At 42.7% G+C, this 21144-nt stretch overlaps 2 protein-coding genes across 2 annotated transcripts; both read left to right on the forward strand.

Annotated features, from left to right (window-relative positions):
- Window positions 1–9111, forward strand: creb3l3l (cAMP responsive element binding protein 3-like 3 like). Its single transcript, XM_071402566.1, has 10 exons — window positions 1–147; window positions 1259–1396; window positions 2409–2799; window positions 3711–3817; window positions 5141–5233; window positions 5860–5966; window positions 6188–6256; window positions 6384–6468; window positions 7141–7234; window positions 7472–9111. The coding sequence occupies exons 2-10, from the start codon at window positions 1259–1261 to the stop codon at window positions 7891–7893; spliced, it is 1506 nt and encodes a 501-aa protein (XP_071258667.1). The 5' UTR covers window positions 1–147; the 3' UTR covers window positions 7894–9111.
- Window positions 9112–12799: 3688 nt separating this feature from the next.
- LOC139576441 (growth arrest and DNA damage-inducible protein GADD45 gamma-like) lies at window positions 12800–14680 on the forward strand. Its single transcript, XM_071402567.1, has 4 exons — window positions 12800–13092; window positions 13212–13313; window positions 13433–13643; window positions 13851–14680. Exons 1-4 carry the CDS (start codon window positions 13034–13036, stop codon window positions 13962–13964), a joined length of 486 nt encoding a protein of 161 aa, XP_071258668.1. The 5' UTR covers window positions 12800–13033; the 3' UTR covers window positions 13965–14680.
- Window positions 14681–21144: the final 6464 nt, after the last annotated feature.

Here is a 21144-nt window from a genome sequence, read left to right on the forward strand (position 1 = left end):
GGAACTGCAAGGTGATTTCATCAGGAAGAGAGTAGTCATACTTGAGAGTGTACTCTACGAGACCTTACAGACAGTAAAGGCGAATAGACAACGAAAATAGCTTCACTCGAATGCTATTCTAACTTGTCAGGCAGTATACTGAGAAAGGTAAGTATATTTGGGACATGATAAATTAATGCTATTTATTTTATTAATAAACGAACACATACAACAACGACCACGCCCTCAGCAATATTTGCACCATTAATCTGTCGTGCTGGCACATTACTAACGTTATAACGTTAGCTGCTGTCAGTTTAAACATGTGTAAAGCCGTGGTGTGCAGTTTATGACCATCGATTCCTTATATTTTATGGAAATGTTACGTTCAGTTATTTGTCAAATTTGGTAGGTCATGGAACATGCATTGGCTGGTCAATTATGCAGCATATGTTGCTTTGGCAAGCAAACAGTAGCTAACTAACTAGCCTATCTACTAACCCTTGTGTCTGCACTGTCAGTACATCATGTTTCTATGCTAACAATGCTCTTTCTTGTCGGTAACGATAGCAAGATAAACTAGGCCGGCAACAATGTATCTGGCTAACGTTACCTAGCTAGCTTGCTAACTAACCATCGGCCTACTGAGCACAAACTGGTTTACATTTATTTGTGAGCTAGATTTTTCGCAGCAGAGGTTCATATCAAATGTGAGTTCTTCATCCAGATTTGAAGTGCAATATTATCACGAACATTTTATGCCGCGTTCATGTACTAGTCAGAATTAGGAAACTAGGAAATCTCTGACATGTTTACTTGTTGTATTTATTCGCCTGCCGCGTTCAACGAATCAGCAAGTCGGACCTTTCCGAGTTTCTTAGTTTCGACTTGCATATGAACGCGGCAGTAGACTGGCTTGTTTTGTTGCTTCTCATGTGACAAAGGGGGAAGTGGGCGGGGCGATGTATAAGAATGAGGTCATTGATGGGAGCGCGCAGCTGTATACTGGGTGGGGGCTGCCGAACACTAGTTACTGGTGTCAACTCTCACTTTAGTCTCTCTCCAGAATTTCTCATGTCCAGAATTTACATGTCAGAGAATTTAAAATTAAAGATACAGTTATTGGGTAGGATATTCCAATATATTTGCCTTTTTATTTGAACAAGAATGAGTTCAGTCACAATTCTCTTATCACACATCATTGAACTGGACCTGCCCACAAACCAAAGTCTTATGTTTCCTGATTATAATGGTGACATTGCTGATTCTGTTTTCCCAGATGTCAGTCACTGAGGATCTTCCTGATATGGATGGAGTGGATCTTCTGGGGATCCTGTGCCAGTATGGAGAGACTGGAGCCAATGATCCCTTCTTCACAGATGGGAATGGGCTAGAAAACTGGCTCGCCGAGCAAGATGTATGTCTCCCACTTAAGAATAAAACTGTTTTATGTTTGCTAAACAATAGGCTAATATAGTTTAGTAATTGTCAGGGAACAAACCATTAATTTAATGGTATGTACTAAAGCAGAATAATTTATTTGATCGTTTTACATCAATAATGTGATAAACTTCCTTATAGTGCTGAGCGATTAACTGAAATATCAGTTATTTTTAGATTTTTTATAACAACTAATTGTAACGACGTTGGTTCAATATTTTCAATTCTATTTTGTTTTTGTTTGGTGAGCTCGATGTGCAGTTCCTGTAGAGATAAATCAGATGAAGCCTGAACTGTGCGATGTAGTAGGGAGTTGTCGTTTCCAACAGGCCAATATTCTACATAGTTTAGTGCAGAAAGCTTGGTAATTAACTACAATAACCATAATCCATTGCGCGCCCGCTTAAACTTGTCCGGTCTGAACGGAGCAGACCCGGAGACTGAGAGAACGTGCGATCGACAGGGATAGAACGTAGTTGTTTCACGAGCCTGAAAATACATTATCTAAGTAATTGACAGTTGGGTATTCAGAAGTCATATTTACTTTGATCTACTAAAATAGTGATTTTGTCAGACAGCATAGGCAGCAGCTCTATAGAGATGAGATAATGACTTGGAATTAAATAATAGTAATAAATTAAAAAATATTTTATTAATGTAAAGTAATTTTACTAAATTATGGTTTCATATGTGATAAGCAGTAATGGGCAACCACTACCATCATGGGACTTTTATTAATTATTTTATAAAGTGTTACAGCATTCAACCCACATAATGCAAAGTGCATTTAATATCTAAAAAAAAATATCAAAATCGAAAACCCTGATTATCTTTTTATAATCGACCGAAACCAAACCGACTTCAAAAAGCACTAATTGCTCAGCACTACTTCCTTACTTTAAAGCAGAATAACTATTTTTCACATTTTCTTTTTGTGGAATAAACAGTCATATTGAATGGACACCAACATCCTGCTGTGTTTGTTGTAGATGCTGACAGGCATGGACACTGAGGACTTCCTGTCCAGCCTGCTGGAGGGAGAAGACAACATGGCCGCCTCGTGTGCTTCACACTCTCCACTGGGCAGCGACAGCGGCATCTCTGAAGACAGCAGCACTGGGGGCGTAGTTGGCCAGAACTTCCTGGCCTGCCCCAGCCCCCAGGGGAGTGACAGTGATACCGCACCCAGCCCAGAGTGCTCCCAGCCCAGCCCGGGCTACTCCGACAGTCCCCTGATGGCCCTGGAGCTCCAGGCTGAGAGCCCTGAAGCCCTGGCTGTGCAAACGGACCACAGCTACTCTCTACTTCAGGGAGGAGACATGAATGCTCTACAGAGTGTGAGGGCTGAGAAGCCTGACATGGATGTCTTTATTGATCTGGGTAAATGTTGATCTAGACCTTTATACTTGTCTAACAGGTTCATAGCTTTGGGTGGTATGAATAGTTGAATGACATCAAATTGGCTCTTGACAATTCAACTAATTGGATAGTTTGTTGGTAGTTTGAGCATCTACAGACTAACTTTGCAAATGAAGAGGTTCCCAGGTGTGACCATACAAAACACACCCACTAGCCCAGCTGGTCATGAATCGTGAATAATGTAGCACACCAGCCAATCAACTATTGTAATGGGGAATTTCCAGGTGAAACAAAAGGAGAGCAGTCGTTGATAAAAATCTATCCGAAATCAATCTGGTTTATTACAAGTTGCAACAGGCAGGGAGACACATCCAGAACAGAAGCAGAGAAAATGTCTAGCTGGCCTCTTGGAGACATGCCATTTTTAATTGTAATCAGACGGTACCAAGTGGTCTGTAAGCGCCAGCTGAGAGCCTTGTAGGAAGTCAAAATCGAATGCGGTAATGTTGTCAGCTGCTACAGAATCACAGTTTCACAGAATACAATAATAATCAGTGTCCTTGTACCTCCAGTCTGGTGTCTATCACTATCAACAGAACCTTACTTGAACAGAACACTGGAAATCATGTGTACTACAGAAAGCGAAAACTTAAATATGTTAAGTATTGTGTTAATCACTCTTAACTGAATATGAACTTTATTAATCTTAAATATTCCCATTGAAACTATAAAGATCAGTTAGATTAGCACCACCTAATTCCAGCTATCTCTTCCATGTTTTGGGGATTAAGTCTAGCAGATTTGAGTCCAGTCACTAGACTCGTGTCCTTGGGCTAGAAGATTTCAAAAGAATATCCTAGTAAGGTTTGAGAACTTTACTGTTCATGTGAACAGAAAAAAATGAATTTGTTGTGTTTTTGTGCTCTCCTCAGACGACCTGGACAGTGAGGGGATGGAAGTGGAACAGATCTATTCCAGTGAAGAACTTCCCTGTTCTCTCGCCATAGAGGACTCTACACAGAACAACAAAGCTGATCTGGTGAGTTTCACATAATCAAATTAGTATTATAGACGAGGAAACAAGATGATCAAGTCTTGGAAGATGTAATCCGGGAAGGCTATTTTTGTTTTGTTGACGAAGAGGAGGTGAGGAGCGTCGCCCAATGTGGTACAACAAAAAAATGGCAGTATATATCCTGTTGTATCGCATGTCTGTTGTTTGCAGTAACTTCTTTGATGTAGTATCGCAAATGGAAGTGGCAGTTTCACCATTGTTAAACTTATTGTCAACTCATTGTTTTAGTAAGAATGGCATTGATTGTACATTATTTGAGTACATCATTTGAGTGCATCAGGGTTCCCCAACTGGCTGGCTGAATTTGGCCTGCGGGTGGTTTTATTTCCCCCCCCTCCCCAATATGAACAATTATTTAAAACTGTAACAACACCAGGAAATTGCATCAGTTATTTTAATTTTGGAAATCTGTTTCCAAGTATTCCCAAGCATAATAGAGAGATTGTATACAAATGTAAGCAAGGTTTGAAATGTTTTAGTCAAATATCGGTTTGGCCTTGTGGTCAATTTGCAGTATCAATCAATCAAATGTATTTATAAAGCCTTTTTTACATCGGCAGATGTCAGAAAGTGCTTATCCAGAAACCCAGCCTAAAACCCCAAACATCACGCAAGCAATGTAGATGTAGAAAGAACAGTGGCTAAGAAAAACTCCCTAGGAAGAAATCTAGAGGAACCAGGCACTGAGGGGTGGACAGTCCTCTTCTGGCTGTGCCGGATGCCGATTTATAAGAGTACATGGCCATTAATGCCAGATTGTTGTTCAAATGTACATAGATGACCAGCAGGGTCAAATAATAAGATGTGTGAGAACATTTTGTTAATATACTCCAGGGATCATTAACTAGTAGATTCAGCAAATTATTTGTAATTATGTTCTGGCTCTCTGACCAGCCGCTCAAGAACATAATCGGCCCGCGGCTACTAGTTATGATCCCTGGAGTACATGAACAAAATGTTCTCACACATCTTATTTGACCCTGCTGGTCATCTATGAACATTTGAACAACACTCTGGCATTAATGGCCATGTACTCTTATAAATCGGCATCCGGCACAGCCAGAAGAGGACTGTCCACCCCTCAGTGCCTGGTTCCTCTAGATTTCTTCCTAGGTTCCTGCCTTTCTAGGGAGTTTTTCTTAGCCACTGTTCTTTCTACATCTGCATTGCTTGCGTGATGTTTGATGATCTCACAAGACATAATCTTTGTCACAAAGTGGTGTACATGTGGCCTTGAGCAGATCTTCAGCACATCTCAATAAAAAAATATATTTTTCTCCCCTTTAGTTCCAGTTCAAGGAGATTGTTCTGACTGATGAGGAAAGGAGACTTCTCGCTAAGGAAGGAGCAACCATACCGTCCTGCATGCCTCTTACTAAGGTCATTTTCTCCATTGATTTATTACAAATACTTGTTGACGCGTTGGAGACCAACCTAGAAACCATTGTAAACATTGAACTAATTGGCATTCAGGGAGCACCCCTTAAAAATGACAGCCAGGGAGGTGTGACACAATCTACCCAATTTGTTGCTACTTTAGAGTGTTGAGCTTGCTAATATGAAGGGATAATCTATCAGAGGAGGCTGGTGGGAGGAACCATAGGAGGATGGGCTCATTGTAATGGCTGGAGTGGAATAAATGGAATGGTATCAAACATATGGAAACACGTTTGACTCTATTCCATTACAATGAGCCCATTCTCACCAGCCTCCTCTGTAATCTATGTTTCATATTTGGCCAGTGAGCAGAAAATGTCTATTAAATAATAGAAATCTCTCCTGCACGCACGTTTGACTACAGCGTAATTATTTTTTGACTTTTTTTCAAAATGAAAAAAAATAAAATGCTGAATCACTTCCAATCAAACCAAATGAGAAACCATCCCAGATAGCTTGTTTGGCTCCAGCAGTGTGACGGCAGACTGCTCCTCAGCACTGTGCACTATCCGCTCAATCATGTCAAGCATGTGATGGGTAGCCATTCCTCCTCTCTCTCTTTGTCGCAGGCGGAGGAGAGGACCCTGAAGAGGGTGAGGAGGAAGATCCGCAACAAGCAGTCAGCCCAGGAGAGTAGGAAGAAGAAGAAGGTGTACGTGGACGGCCTGGAGAACAGGTGAGAGAACGAATGGCGGGATCTCTGAAAATGAATTGAAAGCCAGCACACACCGTACTAATAAAGTATTAGTCATTGTATGATTGATTTCACCATTTCACTTCACCAATGTTGAGCCTGTTATGTCTTCATTGGGTCAAAATGTGTTTGTGTGTGTCTGTGTGTGTGTAAAGTAGAGTTTGATTGGTTGATTGACTGAGTTATTGCTGATTGGTGCCTAGGGTTTCCATCTGCACTGCTCACAACCAGGAGCTGCAGAAGAAGGTCCAACAACTGCAGAAACAAAACATGTAAGACACCACTGCTGTTATCATGATTATGGAATGCCTGTTGTTATGATAAGCATCAGAGAATGAACGTTTATAGACTAATATTGAGAAAATGTCCAATGGGTATCATTATTCTCCCCCTGTCCAGGTCTCTGATAGAGCAGCTAAGGAAATTGCAGTCCATGATGAAGATGTCGACCATGAAGACAACCACCACCAGCACCTGTGTCATGGTAAGAGGACTAACACAGAGTAGATCTTAACACTCACACCGCCACATATCCTTTGTTTGGGATGCTGGGAATTAAAACTAGTAGTAAAACTAGTACTGAAGGACTCCCACGTACAAGTTTACGTCTGCAGATGTATTTGGTTGACATTTTGGTTGTCAACCTTTTTCAAATTGAAGTTCAACTTTAACATGGTGGGTGCTACATCCTGTTCTTTTAGGTTGCCACCTCAGCCTGTGTTGACATTTTTATAGCTTCAACTGTTTGGGACATTATAGCCCAACCCTGATTGAGGCTTGCTTGTGGTTTCATATGGTGCTCAAGGAGTGCCTGCCTGTACTGTACTAGTGTATTTTATGTAAGTGTTCTATTGAGGCCAAAGCAACTTGGAGTACCCATTATTTTGTCCCACTGCCAAACAATGGTATGTTGGAAACATAAACCAACAAGTGCTTCGGTTAACAAAAGACGAGAGTGCTGCTTGGGTCCGTAAAGATGAGAATTATATTTCTTATAGAAAAACAAATGGAAGATAACGTTTTTTTTACACAGTAAAATACGTTTTTGCATTCGTCTTTGTAGACCGATGTACCTCTTCTACTGGGTTTGTAAATCTGGGTCGCACACACCACATTTTTAACAGCTATCTTACGTTTTTTTCCCTTCTCTTCTCAGGTGTTCCTGCTGTCTTTCTGCCTCATCATCTTCCCCTCTGTCAACCCGTTTGGCCGCAGCCCTGGACAGAAGGAGATATACACCCCCTCTTCCGGTAAGTTAGGAGAGAAGTGTCGTCTGAAATGCTAAAGCTATGTCTAAACTATGGATAACATGTTCTTCTGTTGAAAATAACATTCATTTAGAGTATAAAGAATAGCTATGTATACAACAATAAACAACATCTAAAATTGTTCACAAATATTTCCTGTCTCTTCGAGTTAAGGTGATGTATGAAACATTGTGTAAGAATTCAGAATACGTTAACAAGCCTTTTCCCTCTGAACTGTAGTTGTGTCCAGGACCTTGCGCTCCGTGGCTGTTGATGACACCCCAGACACCTTGCCCCTGGCTTACTCTGAGCCTGTGGAGGAAACTGACAGCGCTGAGCTGCCCCCTCTCAGCCTCCTGCTAGGGGCCATGGTAGAGAACCCCAAGGCAATGTTCACTGGAGGCCAGAACCACACACCAGACTACCAGAAGGTGGAGCAGTCGGAAACAGAGAGCGGAGTCAACAGCAACTCGTCTGCCGACTTCCCCAAACCAGGTCAAAACGAGCTGAAGCCGGGGGCCGGGCCCGGGGGCCTGCAGGAGGGATCCAGAGATCCAGTGGGAACGCCTGTGGCCTACGAGGTTCCAGGGACCAAGGAAAACTGGATCGACAGGAAGCCAACGTCCATCATTATACAGCAACACCGCTCCGATGAGATGTAGACAGAAGAGCCCGATTTGAATCAACTAACAGAGGGAGGAAGGGGGGCTAGGATGAAGGGGACTAATCAAAGGTTTCAGTTGTTATTGATAATGTTGATTGAAACTTGGTGGAAAAGGGTAGTAGATGTTTTGTTATCACAGTATTCCCCCTCTATCTGTTCCTCCTTCTCCTGGTGATACTACTTTTCCTCTTTGAGCACTTTGTTCTGATGTTCCGTTCCAGTGGTAGAATGGACTACTGAGATTTCCATTGTTATCCTCTCATCAAGGGGGGGGGGGGGTGAAGTACACTATGAAAGGGAATAGTCATCTGTTGAAATCGCATGACTGCTGAAGACTTTAAAAGACAAATTCTCTCTTGAAAAACAAAACGATTAATTCTTGCCATCTGTGTTTTTGTGTCTCGAACAGGTCTTGTTGCTAAGTACTTTGCTAGCGAATGACCAATTCCTTCCATAGCGCATGTCTAGTCCTCTGCTAGTTTACTTTGCACATTCAGCATCCATAGTGTAAATGTATACTCATGATGCTAGATTAGTGGTTGATCTGTCTGTATACTCTGCTTTAGACATTGCAGGACATTTGGCCATTTGGATTTTGTGGACATCTTTTGGTATTTTCCTTGTAACAAGGGTTTTCATGCTCTCTTTTGTGTTTTCTTTGTTTTGCTTTTAGCTTGTTGACAAATTTAAATGACTGAAAATGGGAGTGCTCTGGAATTAGTCCCCATTTTCCAGTGCCAGTGACGGAACTGTGACTAGTTTTGACCTTTTTAGGTAGGAGCTGTTTGAGTCCTGCATCCAGTGGTTCACTCTGGACCTACAGTATGTTTACCCCTTTGTAAACCTCTGGACATCATTTTAAGTGTATGTCATATGGAGAAGTGACATTTTTTTTAATTAGCTATGTTAATTCAGTGTTGCAGTATAACTATACTCAAGTGTAATGACCTGTCAGTTCATTCAGTGAGGCATTTTTGTTGTCTTTTTTTTTTCAGTTCAGTGAATTATGAAATCTAAATGGTATTGGAACTCTTTGTTATTTTTGATATGTCAAAGGAGAGATTAGATGTAGTTTAATCATGTTGAAAAGAAGCACTGATATGCCATAGTCCGAAATTGGAATGTATATAGGCTGGAATGATTGTAATGTTCGTTTTTAACAATTAATGTATGACATTCAACGTCACTATTAAAAGTCCCTTTTTTAAAAAATGAATGATTGTCATGTTTGGTGCTACTGACCATGGTGCTGAAACAATGCTTACACGTGTGCTGTTTCTTTGTGCAGAAATTGGTGTTACCACAGTTTGTTAGATCTAGCTATATGTTTTATTTTCTGGGGATTCTCCCAAGGTCTAGTTCAGACATTGGCAACCCTGTTCCTGAAGTGTCGCACTTAGGCCAGTGATTGACTAAATACATCACACCTGGTCTTCCAAGTCGATTAAATCAAAAACATGAAATGCCTACCCTTGGTCTAGTTGTGTAAACCATGTTTTGCTCCAGTTTAGTTGGCTATCTTCAATACAAAATGCTAATGGAAATAGTTTCTTCGTTGGAAAACAATTACCTGAGGTATGAGGTTATTTCCGTCTCATGAGATAGGTTTGTTAAAATATTGGCTACATTATTGGGTCATCATGGAAATGTTATGAAAGTCATGGCCACTAGAAGCTATAGAAGCTGAGCAAGATGCTCATTTGGTATCATCTATCAAAATGGCCTGAAGTAGAGGCTTCTCAGCCCACCCAGTCAGCAGAAGCGCAAGCCTGCGTGGAGGCAGGAGGAGACAACTGGGCTGCTAATTGTTTTTTGGGCTGCAAAGCTCAATGTCAAAAGTCTTCTAAATAAGTATGCAGTTTTTTTTTTAACTAACGTTGACGACTTCCGCTTATTATTATTATAAGATGGTTAAGCTTTTGTTTTAGTAAATTGGGAATTGACAGCCATTGGGCCTAATAGTTACACATTCAATTCCACCTCCAACAGTCCTCTGCATACTACAATTACACTTAATTCTTGCTAAGTAGAAATGTGTTCAGACATCTGCAAATTGTTAGCCTGAGTGCCAGTCTGTGCTATCATGCCAAAAATACCTGTCACTCATTGTCATACCAAAATTGAGCAAGTTTTAGTTGAAACGTGCACTTTGACTGTAGAGTGCAAGAGCACAAACAGATCTGGGACCAGGCTAGCAGATCTGGGCCCCTCGTTTTAAACAATTGTGCTTCACTAGAAACATGTTTTAAAGATGGGATGCATGTAGGAAGGGGTGGAGTGAAGAAGGTGTGATGATGGATACTGGAGTATTTGAGTGGATGGAGGGATGAGGGGAGGTTGGAGGGGTGGATGGAAGTATAGGATAGTGTGTGATAGCATCATTGATTCAACACTTACAACAGAAGAGTGAATAACAGCACATGATCGCCACTTTCTATAAGGAATAAATGACTCATAATTGTGTCATCATGAGTCTTTGTTACTCAACAACGCTATGTCTGGCAATGTAGGGTAAATGTCATTATCATTTACTACCACCGGGTGGCGCCTTCTGCACAGTTTTGTAGAGCTCTGCTACCCGATTCGAGCCTGACAGCCCTGACATATGAAGGGTTAGGGCCTGGCAGGGACAGTTTATTTCATCAATAACTGGGCTACAGGCAGGGCTCGGGTATCACTAAATTGATCGCTAACATTTTGTAGTTGAGCCATTTGCTTGTGCTTTGCTGTATAGTACAGTGATATCTGACTAAGATCATAACATGGTGTCAGACGTACTTAAACCTCGTCAAATATAAAACAGGAGAGATTATTTCACAGAAAATAAGAATGTTCCTTGAGTTTTGTCAGAGTTTCGGGTGACGAAAAGTAGCTGATAGCTAACTGCTGTCTCTGCAGAGCAGCCCACGCAGAGCCTGTTGCTATGGAAACTCACAGACTCAGAGCAGCCATGAGCAGAGTGCATGCAGAGTGAGTTGTGCGCAGGGAGTGAGTGACAGACAGATCGGAGCAGCTTATGGATATACTAATGGAGGAAGTTATTTCTGATTTAGAGCATCGGGCAGGGCAGGGCCGGGCCTTAGATTTGGCAGAAGCAATCCGGCCTTGGTAGGGTAGGCCCTTAACGTCGCGGGCATGGGTAAGGCTTCAAATCCATGCCTGTGTAGGGCTCAACCATTTTAGCCATCCTTTAACTAAGGGGCAACACTGTTTTAAATGATGCCTGCCTATGTAGAACTATTGTAGGCCTATATCAGATCTAGTAATAGTCACTGTATTATAGTTTCACAATCGTATGTATTATCTAACTTTCTATTGTTAGTCCTAGTAGTCCTAGTAGAGTGAAGCTACTATAGGATTGGCCATGAATTGTATTCCAATTTCAGTGCTCAGTAGCCTAGGCCAGAGCTAATAGTTCATGAGATGGCCTATCAAGTCGTTATTCGTAGGCGACTCTGACAGATGAGTAAAAAGGGAGTGTGGATAGCAGACAAATAGTTTATAACTGTTAAAGAGCTAGTATGTTGAATCTTTCAACGAGCTATCAGACGTATCAATCGGTCCCGTGTGGCTCAGTTGGTAGAGCATGGCGCTTGCAACGCCAGGGTTGTGGGTTCATTCCCCACGGGGGGACCAGGATGACTATGTATGAACTTTCCAATTTGTAAGTCGCTCTGGATAAGAGCGTCTGCTAAATGACTTAAATGTTAAATGTAAAAGACACGTTGTGGTCTGATTGTGATCAGATCTTCCTGACCACCTTCGGAGGTAGTTCGGCATTGTGTCTGGATACCTTACAAGTGAAGACGGATCTGGACAGTGAAACCATTTAAATAATCATTTTCCGCCTTCTAAAATCATTGACGGGTGACACAATTGACTTACGGCATCAATAGGTGTCTTAAAATAAATAAATAAATATTATTTTGTAAGAATAGCTGTCAAATAATTTGCATACAGGGAGGGTCCAGGATGTGGGTCACAATGTCGACACAGTGTACAGATAAGAGACACATTTTTAGTACCATGTGTACATATTTCTGAAAATGTGGGCACAATCAGAATGTGGACAAGATAAGAACAAAGGAAGCATGTTTAGAACCAGGTAAGAACGAGGCTTTAGTGAGCACGTGCATCTGTCCGCAGCTGTTGCAGTAGCTGTTGCAGTTACACACACACCCTAACTCCTCCCCGGCCCCACTCTCATCCTGAAAGAACAGGAGGCAGGTGGGGCACGCGCCATTATTCTGACAGCGGCTGTTGTCTTGGCGATAAATCGCCACGCGCCAAGACGGGCAATTATGTTCTTGCGCCTCAGATGCAAAACACTGGCGTGTGCCGCGTGCAAGCTGTTCTCTTCCGCTTGTCATTTCTCCGTAAAAAAACAAAACAAAAAAAACGTCTTTCACTTGGCTGCTCAGATACGTATTGGAACAAATAACAACTTTGGGAAAATAGATAAGGCACACATTTTATGTTTAACGTTGCTGCAAGTAGCCCAGATACCAAAATCCTTACAACTTTTGGTATTGGTGCAATTGCAAACCAATAAGGAATTATTACCTATCAATACTAAACAGCCCTAAAGAAACGAATTATGCATAACCTCCATTTTGTTTTATAAGAGACAATAAAATGTAGGCTTCACATGTCCAGTGAGTGCATGTCAATTTTAATACCGTAACTGAACAAAGAGTACAGGTTGGGAGCTTTATTCAGTTCCGCAAGTTTTATTCGTTTCAAGCCTGTGTCCCATAGCCTCTTTTCTGTGAGGTGTTTTCAAATTGATATAAAAGGGGAAATTTCTGTTTTGCACAGTGCTGATGTTGGAAGCGAGCCAAGGCAAAAGTCAATGAAGGTGGGGGGATTTCTTGTAATATTGTAATCCTGCCCCACGTGGGGTTGTCAACAAGCGCAACTGTAACACACAGGGACATTTGGCTCCGCACATACCCAAAGCCAATCACGACAGTCAGCAGGGGAAAACCACGCCTCTTGCCGAGAAACTCCGCTGACCTGCTATATAACAACAGCAACGCTGCAAGAGCCCAGAATAACGCAAGAGCTGCCGGTGAATTGTCAGCCTGTATCTATCTATCATTTATTGAACGAGCCCGATATACACTTGGATTACTATCATGACTCTGGAAATGGAAGAGATCCGTGGACAGGAGAGCGCACTCGATACCACCGATAGGTAAATAGCCTACACATTTTACAAACGAATGCTAACCTACTGCAGTCTGAACCTTTTGTTACTGTGTTACTATGTAATGACAGTGTGCAGAGATTAATAATATATGTTTTTCTCTTCAGAGTGCAAATTGCAGGCACAGCCCTGGAGGAGCTGTTGGTGTCTGCAAAGAAGCAGGACTATCTTACGGTGGGAGTCTACGAGTCTGCCAAAGTTATGAATGTGTAAGTACACTCCTAATGGTTTTTGTCATGCACTAAGTATTCATGCTCCGATGTATGGCGTAAGTGTACAATTACAGAATAGGACCCGCTTCTAAACTGCCTCATGTTTATTTCAACAGTGACGCAGACAATGTGGCATTCTGCGTTCTGGCGACAGACGAGGAGTACGAATGCGACATCGCGCTACAGATCCACTTCACCCTCATCCAGGCTTTCTGCTTCGATAACGACATCAACGTTGTGCGCGTTAACGATATCGAGCGCCTGGCTGACCTCGTGGGCACGGACGAAACCGGGGAACCCAAGGACGCACATTGCATTCTTGTCACGGTACGTCCTGGTCTACAGGCTTGATCACGAGTCATCCAGTCAGCATGTTTGACCCATAGTTCTTGCTGATAATGGTCGCCCTGAGCGCTGTCAAAGCAATAAGCATGTCACTCACTCATTCAATCTAACTCTATATTATATAGAGTAGCTGTCTATCTGATGTGATTGTCGTGATTCTAATCCTTGCTCCCTCTCTCCTCCTCACAGAGCCCTGGTGCTGAGTCGTGGAAAGACCCTGCTTTGGACAAACTGCATCTGTTCTGTGAGGAGAGCCGCAGTGTGTATGACTGGGTTCCCACCATCACCCTCCCTGAACGCTGAACAACTACACCCTCTGCATGCTTCATTTGATGATGATGAAGATGACGAAGAAAGCATCAAATAAATCGGAAACCCCAGGGTTTGAAGCCTGCCTGTCTATTGGAATATAAGGCCGTGGCTGTAACCAAGGACCCAGTGCAGTGTGGGAAGGCAGTGTGGTTCTGGATTACTCATGTGGACTGGCTCAGGTGTATGTGGACTGGGCCCATGTCATGTCATGAAATCCCAGATCAGGATAGGGACTTGAACTGGAATGGACTCTGCAGTACACAGAGACAGGTCATGACCATATAGCTGCCCTGGCTAAGGTCAAGAGTTAGGGATGAACTGAGGAGATGGTCAGAGAAAGAGAGCGGAGGGAGGAGAAGAGATGGACTTGTGAAAATGTGAAACATGGCTGGATGTAAGGTGGTTTTCTTGTAGCAGAAAGAGATGTGGAAGAAGGCGGACTTCAGAAGGTTCTCAGAAGAGAAAGGAAAATATTGGACTTCATTTTTTAAGTTTTACAAAGACACTGGGGAATGCTCGGATTGAAACTCAGAGACAATAACTTTCTTAAAATGATGCAAGCTGTTCTTATAGCCTACCACTGAATGAACTTGGCAAACATCAATTCGTTGGACTATGAATTGTATTGATTATTTTACTGTCATTCTGTTTGTTATGAAACTGTAAACACATTTTACACAATTTCTTAATAAATGCTTTAAACTTTACCCAAGTTCTATGCTGTGATTTGAAGAAAAACATATTGTTCTGTGCAGCAATCTCCAGTGATGAGCAGTTTGCACTCACTTGACCCTGTCTCTGATGGAGTGGAATCTGATAGGGTGAACCTGCTGCAGAGTGGCATCTGATTGGACAGAGATAGGTGAGGCAGGAAGTGTAGCACAATGAACCCTAGGCTGCAGCAGAGACGGTGAGAAGGAGGGGGGGTTGTGGGGGGGGGGGGTTGACGGGGAGAGTAAGAACAACTGGGTGACAGGTAGGAGGTAGTTGCAACACTAGCGGTTCAGAAACAAGCTTTTTCAGGCAGGCAAGCAGTGACCTTCCCTCACCCATACACCAGCTGCTTACTGCAACAGCTTGCACAACCGCCTGAGCCAGGAACCAGGGCTGGGGGGCCAGAGACGGGGGCGGGCTGGAGAAGAGGGGCTAGGAGCCTGTGCCTTAGAGGGCTCTCTTTGTCTCCAGAGCATAGCTTCTGCACTGTCAGTGGGGGGGCTGGTGGTGTGTGTGTGTGACCGGGGAAGTGTGCTAACTGGATTTTCTTAATAAATCATGAAGTACAGTTGCACACATTTTGTTTCACTGAAGGGGATTGCATGCTGTTAGGAAATAGCAATGCACACTTGCACATCCTGAGTGACAGATTTCCGAGATGCTATAGCTCTTGCACACAAACACTATCGTAAAACATTACACAAACCAAGGAGAGATTCAAACTTCTTCGAAAGGAAAAGTGAGCACAGCTATGAGTAATTACCATGTGTATGCATGTGGTCTTTCCAGTAACACATGCATACACACACGCCTTGACATGGTCTTGAAAGTCCGGGCTGTGGGCTGTGGGCTGTTGGTTGGAAAGGGGCTCAGGCAGTCAGAGGAAAGGTGGATGCGGTGTGGCCCTAAGCTGACACTAAACACGTCCACATCAAAGAGTCCGAGTTAAGGGGAACACACACACACACACTCTTCCTGTAAACACTCATCATGCTATTCTATGAGAAGACGACCGCTAAACTGAGTTGAGATTAATAGAAGTCTAGTCAATAGGAATTCCCCCTATCCATTAGTCACTGAAGGCACTGCAATCCCTCCAATGTGTAGGAGTATTACCTGTACATTTACACTGCATTGTCTAGAGCAATTTACAGAAAGTGCATTCAGTTAAGGGGGTGAAACAACTATAGCACAACATTCCTTTGCTAGACTGAAAAGACAATATGTTTTGCAGTCAAAAATGATTTATGTTAATCTAAATAATCATGCTGTGTAAACCAATGACTGAAAGACATTCCCCCCAAAATATCTCAGTAAGTCCATAAAACAGAGAAGTGTCTTAATTTGTTCATGTAAGCAGAATCTGACTATATTGCTGATGCTGGTTGTGTCTTGCTGTGCAGGTCCCTATCTGATAAAAAACACTCTCCCTTGAAATAGTCTTGGCAACAAATTGCTCCCCAAAATGTGTTCTATCAAGACTACTTCCAGTGAATGTAGGGTTTTTCCTTCTTTCTTTTGCACTTGCCCTGAAGCCAATAATTCCTAAAGCCAAAAGTCTAGCACACCAGTCCTTGACTTTAGTCAACTTGTCTGAACTTTTAACACCGTATAGAAATACGCAAAAATAGCAGCTCCTTGACTGCTCACACTTGACCCATTTCTTTAAAAAACGAAAAGCACTATTTCAGTCATGCCCCAGATCAAATAAATCTCATATCTTGGAGAAATATATTGAATTTCTCCTTGTATGTTAGTTAAACATTGCCTCGGTCAGTAGCATTTAATTGGTTATTGTTGGATAGCTCCTTGCCATAGTTTACATGGGGCCCTATACAATTGACTTTAACCCCCTAGAGTCGATTGATGCACCGGTGATGCACCATAACAACAACAACAAAAAAACTATCAAAATCTGTCAGCTAGAGATATCAGCTTTTTTTTAGCATTGGATGCATCTCAATCCATCACTTCCGCCAGTGTTGCACTTCTGCATCTGCGGTGAAAGGTGGCAGAGCTAGAGCGGTGTTTGTCAGACCGTAAGACATCCCGAAAATCGCTATTCTCACGTAAACTTCTGTAGCGTCCTAACGGTTTGGCTTACAAGCTATTAATGACTACTCCATGGAAAGGGGAGAGTCCTGTTTTGCTCTACGACCCCCACAAAGGAGACTTGTCTTAAATCGGTACAGTCGATGTGCCAACTTCTGTTTGGTAGCATCCGAATCGTTTGGGCTACAAACTATTATGACCACTCTATGGAAAGGAGAGACTCCCGTTTTGCTCTACGACCCTCACAAAGGAGACTTGTCTGAAGTCGGTACCATCGATGTGCCAACTTCTGTTTGGAGTATCCGAATCAACTTGGCTACAAACTAATGGGACCCCACTGTGGAAAGGGGAGATTCTCACAAACACGATGGTGTTTGCTCTATTTTGCTCCCACAAGTGTCACGGGACACGTTTCTTTGGGCTTTAGTAGTAATGGCCAAAATCAATATTCTGTCAAATAATTTTTTAAAGATATTTTTGTGATACCTAAAGGGGTCCTAAAATTCTAAATCAAATACCTAAACAATCCATAGCATGACCATCTTAAAACAATTCCATGTTTGTCTATGGCCCCTCCCCTAACGTTTTAGACTCTAAAGAATATGCAATGTCAGATCCTAGGTCAATAAGCTACCTTCCTCGGAAATGAGATTGTATCTCAACACGACTAACCTAAACCAATGTGAAATGAAGACAAAGGATCACTGCTACTGGATGTGTGGAGAAACTGCATGGAGTCTCTCTACACGAGTCGACCCAGTTTAACTTTGTACCCAGAACAAAAACAACGTGTCTGTTTACCCTCTCTTTACAGGTGCACCATGGGGCCAGTGTGGAGAGGGAAGAAGGTTCTTCTGGTTTGAATATAGAGCTCCAGCTGGAAAACAGAAAGACATGCTGTGTTAGTGGTTTACTAACAGGTTCACCTCCTCGTGTTGCTTGCTGTTCTCTTCCACTCGAAGCTCCCTGCAGCAACAGACCTCGTCAGAAGCCTGTTTATACCTGCTCCTAAAGTCCTTTGTCCTGATCTTGTCCACATTCTGACTGTTCCCACATTTCTAGGCATGTGTAGATGATTAAAAGACACATTGTGATCTGATTGTGATCAGATCTTCCTGACCACCTCTGGAGGTAGTCAGAAACACATTGTATCTGGATATCTTACAAGTGTAGACAGATCTGGACAGTGAAACCATTTAAATCATCATTATCTAAAGGTCTAAAGTCATTGACAGGAGACGCCATTGACTTGTGGCATCAACATGTCTTAAAATAAATAAATATTATTTTGAAAGAATATCTGTTAAATCATTTGCAGGGAGGGACCAGGATATCTGGTGACAATGCGGACACAGTGTACGGATAAGAGACACATTTTACTACCATGTGTAAATGCAATGGCTACAATGTGGGCACGATCAGAATGTGGATAAGATCAAGATAAAGGACACATGTTAGAAACAGGTAAAAACAAGGCTTAAGAGAGACATACTGACTGTCTATGCTGAGATCTGTGCTCAGATAGATGAAGAGGGAAAATGAAAGTGTGAACCAGAGAGAGTAAACCGGAGATGGAGAGTTTATCAGTTAGACGGCTAGCCCAGACACTGTTCTCCCTCCCCGTGTGGAAGCCTATCCTCAATTTCACCAGTCCCAATTCATAAAAGTTCATTCTGCATGCTTTGGACATATAACATGTTCCAGTTTAGTATTCAGAACAATCCCAAACCATTGCACACAACATGGGCCAACTGTAATACCGATATGTATGCCGGGTTAAGGTAGAGGATCAGCACCAGTTTTTCCCATGTGTGCTTCAGCCAACTTCACTGGCTGCTGTTGTCATGCTATTCATGTGAGATCAGTTAGACTAAAGTACACAGAGATCTGGGAGCAGGCAGGCACGCAGACAGGCAGGCTAGAGGAACAGAGAGTTTCCCACTCCCTGCTCCTCCTTCCTGACACTAACCACAAACAGACAGATGACACCAAGCCAGCCAGCGTGCCTCCAACTGTCCCCTGTCCCCTAGTTTAATGCCATGAGCTCATGCTCCATGCCGGCTGGGGCTGGTTATGTGCTGCTAATCTAAGCATGTGTCTCTAACTGGAGTGAAGCTGCTTTACTCTGGCGCTTCTGCTTACTGACAGATCACTGATATACGGGCTCTGGCCCGCCACACTGCTCCTCGTTTTGGATAAAGGAATAATGATTTCCTGGTGTCACTGTTAACATGGTGGAGAGTTTGCTTCAGTGTCACTCTCTGGCTCTGGGGATAAGTAGAGGTCGAGGTGGATGGACACAGCACACCTGGGTTGGGTGAGGTCAGGAACAGGTAGGGATGAGTTCACCTCGACTGAAACTCTTTGTAGAGTGACTGACTGTAGTTACCTCAGTGCCCTGTGATCAGCCACAGTTAAACAGCTGTCTCTAACCTGAAGGGAGGATGACCAAGATGAACAGTCACTCATTCACTTGACCATTAGTTAACAGCCTCACTGTGGCCCCTGGGTAGGATGACACATACTCTAGGTCTTGTATGAGGTCACGGCTTTTGGTCTAGTGTTCATAAGTGGTCACCTAACGGCGGTTCTGCAGTATTTTCTCCCAGCCCTGCAATAACGTACCTGATTTGCTAAGCAATCAGGGTGCCTTAGGCTACCTGAAAACCCACATTTGACTGTAGACCTATTGTCATGCTAATTTGGTTTAAATATGTTCCTTCTCAACTTGATGAAAATCCTCAACGGGGATTTATTTAACATTGCATAGTCATTGCATCAGGGGTTTCTTCATATGGTAATCACGTTTTGAATGGATGAAATGTGTGATTTGTTTTGTGAATAAACGCCTAGTCCCTATTTCCATGAAAATACACTGTTTTGTAGACATACTGTATGTTTTGTCGTTGTACACCCCTTCCTTTAAGAACACCGACCAAAGTTTATGTCAAACAATAACGTTTGTGGGGTATCAAATACAAAAAAATATCAAACAGGCAAACTAATGTGGGACAGCAAACGGTGAGATGCACCAAGAATGCACACAGCATAACAACCTCAAACAACCTCACAAGCAACTAGTAAGACCAGACGTATCACATTTCAGGTTTGTTTTTATTCATAGTGCATTTTACTCACGCAATTGTAAAAATCTCAAACACATAAAACAAAAAAACAGAATGGTTTGAAACACAATCAAATGTGAAACATTGAAAAGTGACATTTCATTAACTGAACCCAATCTACTTTATGCAGGGTCTTAGTACATTAAGAAGCTGTCAAGCCAAAGACATTCCCCTCCTGTTGATCAAATTAGGCTGAGGTTCCAGGCCTGTCCCCTTACGTAAGCTGACATGAGATCAGTGTTAATGAGAAAGTGCTCCTTAAATAGCCTAGGGAGGCCAAGCAGCTAAGTCACAGCCATGCCTGGCCTGCACCTCCTGGTATAGACACACAGCTTGGCAGCGGAAGTATGGAGAGGGGAGGGAAAACTGAGCAAAGATATACATATAGTTTGAGATTAAGGATGTGTGCAATGTTTGAACATGGAGTGGGATGGTGCAAACATGTAGTGGGAGCAAGCAGTTCTGGTTTTAAAGGAGAAAGTGCTTTCTTTTCCCTCCATCCTCCAACTCTCCCCACATGCCATCCATATTTGCCAGTTTATCGTGGATGCCAGTCTTGCACTGGCGGGGAAACGCTAAGTATTTCCCCAGATATGGGGTGCAGTGCAGCCTCACACATTACTGACATAGTTCAGCCTAGCCCATCAGGAACACGTCTCTAGGCCATGCCAGGAATCCCCAGGCCCCAGACGTAGGTTCTGGGGAGCAATGCCATATATTTCGTTTTTTTTGTTGTTGTTTATTAGGATCCCCATTAACTACTGCTAAAGTAGCAGCTACTCTTCCTGGGGTCCACACAAAACATAAAACATAACATGATACATAACATTAATGGACAAGTACATCACAGAACTACATACATTTAAAACAAGAACACATGCTTTCATACATTTATGCCTTCATGATCATGTGATTCATAGATGCTACTGAATGCCAGTACAACACACGAAAACAAAAATGCTATTGTAACGGTTGACCCATAAATGGGCTCATCCACATGCTGTAGGAGACAGCTGCCCTGCAGTTGCAGTCTGTTGCTTCATTTGCATATTTGTTTGATGACAGTTCTGGTGCCTGGGTATTCAGACTTACAGGCAGATTGGCTGGTTTACAATTTGGTGGGATGGATGGATGGATGGAAGAAAGGATAGACAGAAGGAGAGAGAGGGGCGAGGGAAAGGAGAGAGAGAGATGGAGTGAGAGAGAGAGGCCTGTTTAGAAGGTGTAAATACAAGTGTTCTGATGGGAAGGGCTGTGTCAGGCTAAAGGATCTATTTGGA

Source organism: Salvelinus alpinus, chromosome 5 (assembly GCF_045679555.1).
Source record: "Salvelinus alpinus chromosome 5, SLU_Salpinus.1, whole genome shotgun sequence".
Lineage (NCBI taxonomy): Eukaryota > Metazoa > Chordata > Actinopteri > Salmoniformes > Salmonidae > Salvelinus > Salvelinus alpinus.